The sequence below is a fragment of the Battus philenor genome, unplaced genomic scaffold (genome assembly GCF_028537555.1).
Source record: "Battus philenor isolate CCGP_79_NKW_IND1 unplaced genomic scaffold, ilBatPhil1.0.hap1 SCAF_1, whole genome shotgun sequence".
Lineage (NCBI taxonomy): Eukaryota > Metazoa > Arthropoda > Insecta > Lepidoptera > Papilionidae > Battus > Battus philenor.
This window is the reverse complement of record NW_027181661.1, coordinates 7868214-7880971: the sequence shown is the minus strand read 5'-3', so window position 1 is coordinate 7880971 and position 12758 is coordinate 7868214. Positions and strand designations below refer to the sequence as shown.

At 30.1% G+C, this 12758-nt stretch overlaps 2 protein-coding genes across 4 annotated transcripts; one reads left to right on the top strand and one right to left on the bottom strand.

Moving 5' to 3' along the window:
* Positions 1–340: 340 nt before the first annotated feature.
* On the top strand, positions 341–1830 carry LOC137921593 (enkurin). Its single transcript, XM_068764397.1, has 4 exons — positions 341–426; positions 897–1184; positions 1283–1499; positions 1660–1830. Exons 1-4 carry the CDS (start codon positions 341–343, stop codon positions 1828–1830), a joined length of 762 nt encoding a protein of 253 aa, XP_068620498.1.
* Positions 1831–5600: 3770 nt separating this feature from the next.
* On the bottom strand, positions 5601–12249 carry LOC137919445 (uncharacterized). 3 transcript variants are annotated; one of them, XM_068762528.1, is made up of 11 exons: positions 12117–12249; positions 11641–11760; positions 11017–11234; positions 10143–10348; positions 9938–10043; positions 9040–9260; positions 8527–8725; positions 7611–7697; positions 6487–6600; positions 5994–6182; positions 5601–5749 (listed from the first exon to the last, which is right to left on the bottom strand). In XM_068762528.1, exons 1-11 carry the CDS (start codon positions 12192–12194, stop codon positions 5740–5742), a joined length of 1548 nt encoding a protein of 515 aa, XP_068618629.1. In that variant the 5' UTR covers positions 12195–12249; the 3' UTR covers positions 5601–5739. The 3 variants fall into 3 exon arrangements, with proteins under 3 accessions (XP_068618629.1, XP_068618646.1, XP_068618637.1); XM_068762545.1 differs by having other exon boundaries at positions 11641–11801; positions 12117–12200; XM_068762536.1 differs by lacking the exon at positions 7611–7697.
* Between the last annotated feature and the right edge of the window lie 509 nt (positions 12250–12758).

The following is a 12758-nucleotide window of genomic DNA, read 5'->3' as shown; positions in this document are numbered from 1 at the left end:
TTGTATTTAAAAATTACTTTATTAGTTAAATATTATTGTAGCTATTTTATATATATCGAATAATGTACACTTCTTTGCGGAAAGTTTATTTATTTTATTGTTTGAATTGAGGGATGTGTAAATTTAAAATGTAATTAAGCAGATAATTTCCGAGTAACTGAAATCAATCATTTACGAGGACTTTCATTCTCTCAAAGTAAGAAGCAATTATATTTGTATAAATCAAAGACCAAATTAAAAGTATAAGCAGCATTCTATCGATATTTCCATGGTTACCATAATAACAGCTTTTATATTATTGTACTTAACTAAATATCTTTAAGGTTTGTAAAATACATCCATGTCTTTAGTAGAAATCACTCAACATGACGAAGTCATATATAGAATACTTGATAAACCTCCACCGGAACCACCTAAGACGCCAAGGTAATTTTTTAAATTCATTATTATTTGACCTTATGTACAGTCGATTGATTTCATGGTCGAAGTAATCTTTTTTCATCCTTGGCCCTGACTTTACTAAATAAAACTGATTCTTCTATAAATTTATGAGTAGATTTTGATAAAGTGAAATAAAATAGAATCAAAATGTTTCCGTAATATTTTTTCTGACACATTAGTGAGCCAATTTTTCTTATTATCAAGAAGCCTGGGAATAAGTAAAGTTATCAAATTGATCAATGAGTTGTTAATGCTATAATAAACGAGTAGTTTGTAGTTTAACATAAGGTAGTAGGTTTATATAACACGAAAATCCAAAATGATCCATTGTATGTATTATAATATTTAAACTAGTATACGTTAAAATAACAGAGCCAAAACATTTATATTAATATATCGTTTTAATGTACACGAGAATTATTTTATAGGTTTACTTAAACATTGGTTTCTTATAGATATGAATCGAAATTGGAGAGGCAGCTCAAAGAGACTAAAATTCCTCAGCTAAAACGTACTTTTGGTTATGCAGAAGTACCTTTAAAACCACCAGAACAATTTTTAAAAAAAGGCGAAGGGATAGGGCAGGAATGTAAAAAATCTGATCATAAATGCATTATGGGTAATCTACCTCCGGTACCTAAACGACCACCTCCCGAAAAAAAAAGTGATAAACCAAAAGTAAACATTAAATTGCGAAATATAAGAAAAGTTTTAAAAACTAAAGGACGACCTGTTGAACCAAGGTAACTTTGCAACTTGATGTTGAACTTGTGTTCTCGAGGTTTTTTTAGTTAATTATATTTTCTAATATTTATACAACAATTTACCTCAATTGGTTTAGGTTAGTAGATACAAGAGATGGACATATTAAAAAGATCAAGGGTTCCGGTGAAGTTCCTGAATACTGTCTTCGGCCAGACTTTGGGCAAATGCCAGCTTACTTGGTTAATAGAAACAGAAAGATACAAAAAAGATTAGAAAAGATTAGGCTAGCAGATGAAAACAAAGAAAGTCTCTGTAAACTTATTAACGAAGAGGAGCGCCAAAAACTTTTAGTTGTAAGTTGACTACTGTTAAAAAATATTAACATTTAATGTAATAATTTGTACATAAATTATTTCCTTTTTCCCATATGCTTAGTGTCGGAAGTAACATGATAAATTAGAAAGTTATTTAAGTTTGCTTTGTCTCTAACTTTTTAAAAATACTCTGTTTTAGGACTTGAAGCAAAACTGGCAAATAATGCAAAAAGCATTTTTACAATTACCAATGCTCACAGATACTATTCCGAAAATACTCAAAAAAACAAAAATGGAACAGGAACTTCGACAATTAGAGAAAGACATAGCTCTGGTAGAGTCGAATCCATATATTTACATTTATGATTAACGGATTTATTCTTTGTGATATTTATTTTATCTCAAAAAATATACTTGCGGCTCATTTATGTAGCAAAACGCTTTATGATTATTTCAAATTAATAAAAATGTTTTTTTACTAGAATGTAATTTCTTTTATAAATCCTAATGCCGTAAAAGTTAACATGCTTGCGAGAAGGGTGTTGTTAGAAAATTTAGATCTACTAATTTTGAATGACATGGCATATCTATAGGGACCTATGTCTGCGCGAAAGACAGAAAATTTTGGTAATCACTGATCTTAAATCGTTATTATTTTGCAAATAACTGATAAAAATTACGTTTCAATTTTTTTTACTTATGTAGTAATTGACCTTATAGTTATTAACGAAACAACGATATTTCTCGAAAATTAGTTGTGGTAGTAAGTGTCATGGACGTATCTCAACGCGCACTATGTTAACTAACTAACCTAACAATTTTGTGTTTATTTAATATGCGATATATGGCACACACTGCCAGCTTCACAGACAACATAAACAGAACCGTCCCCTAATTGCGATAAATACACCTCGTCTTTTGTCATTTTTATTCATTCGCCACATTTATGAATTTTATAAAGCACCGTCATATATTTTTTTCCAAGTATCATCATATATTTTTTCATAGCAGCGCCAAATATTTTTCTTTTCGATGTACCGTCACATAATTTTTCAAAGTATTTTCATAGTCATTATTTTTAGAAGTACTGTCCATTTTTTTTCCAAAATACCATCATATATTTTTCCGAAGTTAGGTTCTGAAACATGCTCAAAACAGCTAAGAGTAGTAAAGCAGTTAGAGTTTGTACAAAGAAAACTACTAGATTTCCACTGTATAAAAAATAAATTTTATCGTCAAAACAGCACTTGAATATTTTTATAGTTTGATGGTTTGGGACACAACAAAGTAATTTGTATATAACTCAAACATTATTGGCTCTCATAATACTTCAACTCAAGAATTTTATCATCATCTTATTAGTCGCGAGAGTGCGGTATAGACCTCCACCAAAGATCTCAACGATTATTGGTCTTGTGCTGCCCGCGTCCAGTTACTTTCTGTGATCCTGTGCTCTTTGTGAATATTTCATTTATTACCGGTTTATTTTTTTAGTTTATACTTTTGCTCTGAATAATTATTTTAAAAATCGTACGTTATGGGTTTACAAAATATTTGTTAGGGTGGGAGTTTTCGGCCTTATTTATGGTTTCATCCTATATGGTAATGAATACTCTTTCAGATATCAAATACTTACACGAGTTTAGGCTTTGGGGTCAAAGTCATCTTACCACTTTTTAAAACTGTTCCTGATCCTGCATCTTCAGTAAGAAATTCAGAAGTAATTTCGTGGTCAAAAATCGGTCTGTCTGTATACATGTGGTATATTGTAGGATGAGATTAAAACAAGAAGTTAACAACGGTAAAAGGCCGAAATTAATCAATAGAAAGGATGTCAAACCAGTACACTACTACAGTACTACACACGTCGTTAGTTACTCAAAAAAATTAATGAGTCCAATATCTGTTTCGGCCTCGTCTGTATGTTTTAGGCAGTGTCTGATTAACATTAAACGCGAATTTCCAAAACTACTTGTAGCGTTTTATTGATCAGAAGCCCCATAATTTCTACAGCAACGGCATCTTATCCTATAAAATTGCAAAAACTCATCAAACAATACTTTAATTTAAAATGTAAAGTTATAACCCCTCTCAAATTTTCACATAAAATGCGGAAGACAAAAAAAATTAAAATAGCGCATTTTAATCGCACTTCTTTAACCAAGTAAGAATTAAATGGTTGTAATACACGTCTCATAGTTACTTCTTCAAAAGGTTCGCAGGTAACGACTTCCCATACAGTTAAATAGAAATGTGCTTATTTTTAAACAATAAATTTGGTTCTGCCTTTAATTATTAACTCTATTGATATAAATTATAGACTTATGTTTAACGTAGCTAAGGGTAAAGAAAATAAAAGAAAATTGAAGTTTGAAAAAATCAGTGTTTTAACAAAAACATCAAATGTTAAATAAAACTTATATAATTATCTTAATCTACTACAATGTTTACTCAGCCACATAAATTTTCAGATATGTCTATGCCGACAAAGAACACGCTATTATTGCTTTGAAATAAGTATGAGTAATATTTTCACCCCATTCTGTCTTATAAAAAATGCAGTCGTATTCACGATTTTGAAGCGCTTAAAATTTATGCTTTGTGCCATTAATTAGGGAAGATAACGGTAGTTCCTACTAAATATTGGTCTACATTAAAAATAACTATTTGTATAGAGAACAGCAAAAAAATTAAATTTGTACAATAATAAATAGCTATAGGCTGAATAATTGCCATTACATTCCAAGATAATGTTTTTTTCTTACCATAGATGGTAAATTAATAACATTAAAATCAGATAATTAATAGAATTATTTTTAAAGGACCTCTATTATTTTGCTTCATGATGTTGGTAACAAATTCTTATTATAAAAATTCATTTTAAAATATGACAAGAGAAAGTTATTCTTTAGATTTTTAGTGTAAGATAAATTGTTGAAATGTATATGCACTCTTTACATATTTTACATTAGTAATTGTTTCCTATAGTATGTGCTTGAGTTTAAATTCTAGTACAATTTTAATTCTTATATAATAAACCTTCAGAGATTTCATCGCCACTATTAATTTAAAGTAGGCTTTTCTTTAAATATCCATTCCAAAATGTTTGTTTTCAATCATATAAGAATTACTGTAAAAACTTTTACATAAACCTGCATAGAAAATATTTAAAACAATCTAATACAAAAAATATAATTACGCTAAAAACAGTAACAAATCTAGATTGCTAGCATTACTTAAATGCTATACTAATGTTAAAAATAAAGATATTATTATCGATACCAATAACATTTATTAAGTAATTGCACAAAACCACAAACTTTTATCCTATGAAATATAATAACACAATTCCATTTCCTATGGAAACCAATACAAAAATACTCTGTTTTATAAAAAAATAAATTGATTTCGATGTCTTAATAATTGGGCCGTTTTTTGGAAGAATTTGTAAGTATGGAAAACTGATCTATACTTTTATAGATTTGTAATATGAAGATGCTCTTTCAAAATACTATTTTACATGTAACATGCTATAATTAAAACCTAGCCTGTTATCATAACATCAGCAGATAAACGCCGACTGCGTAGACCTTCCCCAAAGATCACCACAATGACAGATCATTCTTGCATTGCCCATATCCAGCGACTTCTCACTACTCTAACCATGTAGTCAACTTAACCTATGCTTTAAAGAATAACATATTTCGATTTACTAGAATATTGAAGATGAGATCAAGTAAAATATAATATGTCATAATTATAATTTGCATATGGTACATGAAATATCGAGTGCATAATTAACGAAAATATAAAATATCAACAGTTATCATTTGGCACAAATGTACTTTTTGAAATGAACCATGAGCCATGAATTTATTTAACACCGCGGTTTCTTACATTACCTGTTCTTATCTTAGTCCGGTTGGTAAGTTTCTTTACTCTATGGTATACCTCAACTCATTTATCATTACAGCGCTCAATAAAAATGATAAAATTGAAACGGACATAACAGCCCATGTCTCTTTCTACTAAATTTAAATAGTAATATTAGCACACTTGCATAAACAATAGGAAGACAAAAAGTGTAGTTAAGTTAAAGTAAAAACTTCCATAAGTTACATTCAAAAAATCATCAATTTGTACTTCGCTTAATATAATAATACTGACTAGAAATTATTAATTTTGATTTACAATCTAGTTAATCTGCTAAACCAAATAAAAATTCAACACTTTATGAAAATAGACGCCCACTTCTTTTTTTCACAGCCCAATGAAATATTTAGATGACACTGAAAAAAAGTGACATGTTAAATATCTTACTTTTGACATTATTACATGTTTAGGAAATTGGGCCGTTTATAAAATACATGTGTAAACAAGTCATATTTGAAAAATCATAATTTTCGTATGATTTTTTATTATTTACAGGAGGAATACTATTTTTATGATTATTATACCTCATATTATTTAGAAAAATGAAATTTCAGGTGACGATTTTAACAAAAGGCCACAAAGTTTATAAATTATACTCACATTTTTGCAGATTTTTTTGTAAGCTTTTGATAAATAGACCCCTTGGCAATTCCAGCAGGGCCTTTGGCGAGCCCGAGCGACCCTCGAGCAATTGATGTTTTTGTACCACGTTGTTCGGGCCCCTCCGGTTTTATTGATTGGCCGCTTCGCAATTCTGGGTTAGGTCCATTCCATGCCATGTAATCCTCTCTATAAATTACATCACGGTTTAAGTTAGGTTAGTTATATGTTTATAATATTAATATATATGGTTGTTTACTGCCTCCAGACAAATGAATGCATAAACAATAGGTTTTCCCATGTAAGACAGATAATTTATAACGTTTATCCCTAGAAGGTTTTTGCAAAATAGCCATTTTAGTTTTATGAATCATTTAAATTTTTTTAATTCTTCATATTTAAATTTTTATATAGTTTATACCAAAGTTGCTTGCAAACTAGAAAAACATAGCTTTCGACTCCAAATGTTTTAACGATTTTGTAAGCAACTTACAGAAGAAGGTTGTCTTTGGGTCCTTGTCGAAGTGAATGATTTGGGCCAATACTCGGAGTACGATATTGAGACTTGTATTTGGTTTCAACACTTGTGCTAGTTTTTAATATCGGCCTGAAATATTAAGAATAAAGAATTAATCAAAGGAACTTTGCAACATAGTAACTTTGAATTTCTCTATACTGCTAATAATTATATTTCTAACCACTTAATAGATATATTCTGTATGATCTAGAAAACTTATGCTATCTAGATAACTATACTACCCTTAATTCAGTTTTCATTTGTGTTCAAAATATTAGGTTCTATAAGTTCAAACAATAATGATTAAGATGCTAAACAAATGATGAATGGTAATGACTATGATATTAGGACTACTGTTTTCCTGCTATAAAAAACCTATTGTACTATTATTTTAAAGTCAAACGTAACACAATATAACAATAACATTTAATTATTATAATAGAAAATGTGACAATCAAAATTTGTGCTAACAAACAGATTTAGGTAAGTTTCTAACATAGTAAGAAATATAAAATCCATCTAATATTTCTAAATATACAATCATAATTTTTTATATTTAAAACAGTGGATATTATTAAGAAGCGTTACAATAATATCAATCATAAAAACATGCATTTGCGTTCATTAATAATAGATTTAATTAGAAGTAAATATGAGATCTTATCTACAATAAAGGAAAGTAACCTGAAGAGCCCAGAGGATGGGCAAGTTGAAATGACAGTGGGTAGGTCACATATATCGCAGAACAGACGGCTGCTGTGGCCTTGAGGTGATAGTAGATACTAGCTAGCTTTCCGTCATTGTTGATTGGAACGACATTGGAACCATACATACAACCTTGTTAAGGTTGTCCGATAATGCTGGATGCAAGCTGCTTTCAACTAATTTTAAATCTATGGGGAGGTCTAAGTCTAGCATTGGACGAGAATGATATTAAATATTACACTTAGTAAACCTACTAATAAAATCATTCACAAAAATTGATGTGCGCAGTTGTGCAAGATAAAGGACATCAACAGGCAGTGAAACCTGGACACTAGACTCTGCATAGAGTATCGGGCGTAAATGTACAAAGGCACGTAAGCATGCAAGCGACGTACTTCAGGTGCTCAGTCCAGATCTTGAGGCGGCGGGTAGCGGGCGCAGGGGTCGGTCGGCTCGGCGGCTGCTCTGCGTTGACGGACACACTGACCGTACGAGATGGATGAGTGACATGACAATGATATATACAGGATTGATGACACTCTTTACCTTTGTAACCTCGAGGTACAACAACTTTATATAACACACAAACAAGTTTATGATAGTGCTACATCTCTTATATATAGTAAAAAATGTGAATCACAGATTTATCGATTGTATTTTAGAGTAACAGTATTTAGTTAAATTTGTATTCCATTGTTTCCGTAAGATTTAAAAAAAATACTTTTGAAACAATACAGATATTGGAATATTTTATATAGATTATTAATTGTGGACATCAATTCTGCAGTATTAAAATTGACGTGAAATGGTATTTACATAAATATTGATAGACATTCCTTTATTTCAATAAAATGAATAGAAACATAAAATTGTAATTTAAAGTAACAGTTTTTGTTTAATAAGTCTATCAAAATTTATATAGTTCAATTATGAAAAGCTAAGAAGCAACTGGATGTAAGGTTTAATATGAAGCATCTATGGGTACGGTGGGAGAATACACATTATATTTCACTTGTCACATGCAATTCCAATTATATGAATTTAACCATGGTATGACAACCATCATTATAAATGATGTTGTGTTAAAGAAAATACATGTTAAAATAAAATATAATGCATGATAAATATTGAGGTTAACTTTCCTGCCTCATCCATCAGTGCATTAACAACGGTTTTGTTCATGTAAAATAGGAGTTAAAAAACATACATATCTAGACTGGCTTTAGTTGATTAACAAGACCATCGGCCTATGTAATTTTGCAATTATTCTTAAAATAATTGTACAAGATAAAATATTGGTTAAGTTCTTACCATTTATTCATAACTTCAGGACTGGGTCGTCGTGTTTCCTTGCTTTCTACACTTTTAGTAATTTTGGGAACCTCCTCTTCTTGGGCCACTGCATTAAGTATCTGCTCGGCCCTTTCTTCATTATAATCAACACTTTCTAATGCAATTGTTACCACCTGTTCAGCTACTTTGCTAAATTTTCTTTGAAGTTTCTTCTTTACTAGAATGATATAATTCAATTTTTATTTGCATTATTTAAAATTTGAAAATTTTTCTTTATTATTGTACATAAAAAGCTACAATGCTAAACATATTTACGTAAAATAAACCTGATAATTTTATGAACTTTATTATAATGGATTGTTTAATACTTGTTCCTAAGAATATAACATGTGTGACCAGTGTGATTTTTATTGTATTTTACATACCAAAAAATTATATTTATCGTAATTTTATTAAAACAAGCTAAAAAATTAAATTCACAGTGAAGGGTAACAATTTTTTTTGAAAATTTCCTTTAATAGAAATACTCACATTCAACTTTTTCATCCAAAGTTTTTTTTATAGGCACAATATTCGGAGCAGGTTGTGGTGATTTTTTATCTGTTTTCTTTGGTTGATTTATAATTGTCTCTTTCTTCACAAAACCCATGCCAATGAGCTCTTCACTGGCTTTTTGGACATTATTATCTTTATTAGCTAATATGTCCAAGATCAATGTCTCCTCTGCTTTTGGAAATACACTTTTCAGATACCTGAAAATACATTTATAAGCTATCACAGTGACTCAGGTTCCATTCGTACACAAGAAGGTAGTGGTCAAGAAAAAAGAGCTACTCTAAAATTTAAAGCTTCCAAATCATCCTCTACATTGAGTAGAGCTAGCTAGCTAGCTTTCCGTCATTGTTGATTGGAACGACATTGGAACCATACATTGAGTACTGCTTTTCATTGACGTACATCACACATTCCAGTGGCTCTTCAAGGATGGGTCTAGTAGCCAATATTTCGTTAATTTAACATAAACAATTGCTTTCCTGTCTTTATACCATAAATTCTTTTTTGAATTACTAGTCTAAAAGTTAACAACCTTTATCATATATATTTGTACCATTATCATAATGAGCTGATAAAGCAAACAGATAAGAAATAAAATGAAATTATTGTCAAATGGAACTAATTTTATATTTCAAATGTAATGCTGTACAGTGTTGGACATAGGTTCAAAATGGAAGCAATGCCAGGCGGGCACTGTCACTTTTCAAGAAAAAATTAGAGGGTCCAGAGGCAAATGGAAGGATTATAAAGGACCTCTATTTCCCTCAAAAGGGTTTAGCAAATTTTTGTAGTCTAAACTTTTATAGGATTTATTAACGGTTGGGAATACATGCATTAAGATTAAGCAAACATTAAAAAAAATAATTGTACTTACTTTAACTTCATTTTCGGTGATTGGTGCTTTGTTTGACCTTCAACCATTTTTGCCATGCCAATATAGCTTGAAGCATTTGAAGAAGGTCTTAAAAATAATGGTGAGCCTTTAATGAAAAAAGTATATAGTATTATTCATATCATCATATATCTTCAAAGTTAAATAAAACTATTGTGTACATATATATGTGTTAAGAGCTTCATACCATGAGGGGTTCCACTTAGTGGTGTTAAATGACTAGAACCTTGCATTGATGATCCACCTTTTGCTAGTTGCATTGCTGAGTAAATACCAACTGCACCCTTCTGCAAACGTGCCATTGATGGAGATACGCTAAGGGGTCCTGGCGTAGTTATAGGGTGCTTCTCTACTTGTAATGCACTAATTACTACCGCTTCTCGATTGTAGTACCTGTAAATGTAAATGATTATATAATATTTAGGTATGTCAACATCTCGGTATTTCATTTTTTTTATTCTGAAATTGGAATACCTGTCATATTGATTATTCATTCTAATAAAGAAGCTTAAAATTTAATCACACGTTTTACTTTAATAAGTGTAATACAACAATTTGATGTGAGGATGCCGGTTTGGAATAAATTAAAACATGAGCGAGGAGCATGATTGCAGGGCACACTATCAAAATTGGAGAATTATTAACATTAAAAATCTTATTTACAAACTAAGGAAATTGACATTAGAATATCAAACTTGCAAGTATATAAACTCTGAGAAATCATAATAAGAGTACCTTTCAAAATATACATGCATCTTAAAGTGTCAACTCATTATAGTTGTAACCATTCCATATAATGGTCTACCTGTTAGCAAGCATATAAGTAGCTGCTGGAATTTCTGAACCTCTTTTATCACTTTGGCTTTTATGGATGAAGTTGTAACATCTGTCATATTGATTATTCATTGTTATAAATTATAACATAGTTAAGCTTATAGAAAGTTGCTGGATGCAGGCTGTGCAAAACGAGTTCTTCATAGCTATCTTTAGGGAAGTTCTAAGAATGACAAAAAATAGAGGAATCTATAGAAAAATGTAATTATGAACTAAATTCAACTTACTTTTTCAGTAATATTTTAATGTGCGTCTCACTGACAGTAGGAAACATTGCACTGATTTTTGCAACAAGAGCTTCAGTATCAGAGGTAATAGTGAGTGAGTCTTGAAATTTCTCATTCAAGTGTGACATGCGTCCTGGAATTGGGCTTCCTTTTGGTGTAAGACATAATGCTCTTCCCAGAATGGGACTCTGTGTGGGAGTGATAAATGCTTTTCCATCCTGCAAAGAAAGATACTTGTAACTACTTATTGCAATAATTTAATATTGAATCATGTATTCATACAATATATATTACAAGGTGAATAAATTTACATATAAAAAAGAGGTAAAGCTCTTGTGAACTCCTATGCTGAACATAAGTAGTGGATATGCAGAATTGATCTTTTTTTCATTATAGTCAATTGGTGCTTTGAAGCCTTCCTTTAAAAGTTATACCAATAAGCTTAGTCTCAAAATAGTCATAGTGCTATACATAAAAAATAATAATTATTGTCTAGGTTCCAATTAAAACAAAGTGACAACTGCATTAAATAAAAGATAGCATAGCTGAACACCTCTACAAAAAAAAATTATGCCACAGTGAAACCAAATGAATCATTATCCAATATTTTATATTATTACTTACCCGGTGGGGTTTGAGCCCTTTTGGATGGAACATTTTTGGACTGTTCTGTGCTGTGAAAGCATGTTGTAGACGGATAGGAGATGGATAAGGGTGAACATGATATGGGGAGCCATGTGTCGACTGTAGAGTCCATTGGTACAGACATGGAGAAACAAACCAAACTGTAAACAAGTGCTTATAATAAACATAATGATCAAATTCATTACATCTTTCAGAGGTTGTTTTTAATTACATGTATGATATTTTTACAAACAATACTAAAGTCGTAATGATACAGTTAAAAATATATATGTAAAATATCGATTTTCATGTGCAACTGACATTGGATATAAAGCAAAACAGAAAATATTTATGAACTTCATATTCGTAAAACAACTTTCATTTCAAACATCTGCCTTTTTTATTTACTGTTTGTAGACAAGATATAAATACAACTGTTGCAGAATAAAGATAAAGAAGTGAAACTGTGAACTTACCTGTGGCTGTATGCAATCCAAAGCAATATGATGAGCTGTGCTTTGGACGGGTTTATGTTTAAAACGTATTTCTTCCATTGTAAATCAATTTTAACTATTGCATAGTGGATAGAAGTTCTGTTTATACCGTTTACTTTCCAATATAAGCCCCTTAACTTTATCCTTATTACTTATAAATGAATTTTAACCGAATTTTATATTTTTCATTAACATTAATTGCATCCTTACAAGAATTTAATATAAGCACAACAAATCGTATTTTTTTAAAATATAGTGATGTTGATAGTCAGAGACAATATTATCCATGTCGCAATTCCGTACCTGCGCAAATCAATCCTAGAAAAATCAATATTTTTGTTAGTGCAGTCAAAAAGAAACAAAATTTTTAGTAGGTATAAAATATTTATTTCATCTTAAATTATAATAAATAATATATGTACATTACATATATAATGTTTTTTGTGTTACAATTTAATATACCAATCAAATGTAGTAAAGATACATTAACAAAAATAAAAAAATATTAATATTAAATATATTTTATGAACTAATTTACGTTTTAACCTAAATACAACAGTGTGTCATACCCATAAAAATAAATTTATTTATAAATTGTGACAATGAACCGAAATCTTCTAAGAG

Bases quoted from the DNA above. Each gene is read 5' to 3' on its own strand.
- LOC137921593 (XM_068764397.1), top strand. From the start codon at position 341: ATGTCTTTAGTAGAAATCACTCAACATGACGAAGTCATATATAGAATA. The intron at 427-896 runs GTAATTTTTTAA...GGTTTCTTATAG, and splicing joins GAACCACCTAAGACGCCAAG to ATATGAATCGAAATTGGAGA. The intron at 1,500-1,659 runs GTAAGTTGACTA...ACTCTGTTTTAG, and splicing joins AGCGCCAAAAACTTTTAGTT to GACTTGAAGCAAAACTGGCA.
- LOC137919445 (XM_068762528.1), bottom strand. From the start codon at position 12,194: ATGGAAGAAATACGTTTTAAACATAAACCCGTCCAAAGCACAGCTCAT. The intron at 10,044-10,142 runs GTATGAAGCTCT...TTTTCATTAAAG, and splicing joins ACTAAGTGGAACCCCTCATG to GCTCACCATTATTTTTAAGA. The intron at 6,601-7,610 runs GTACGTCGCTTG...TTAATATTTCAG, and splicing joins ATCTGGACTGAGCACCTGAA to GCCGATATTAAAAACTAGCA.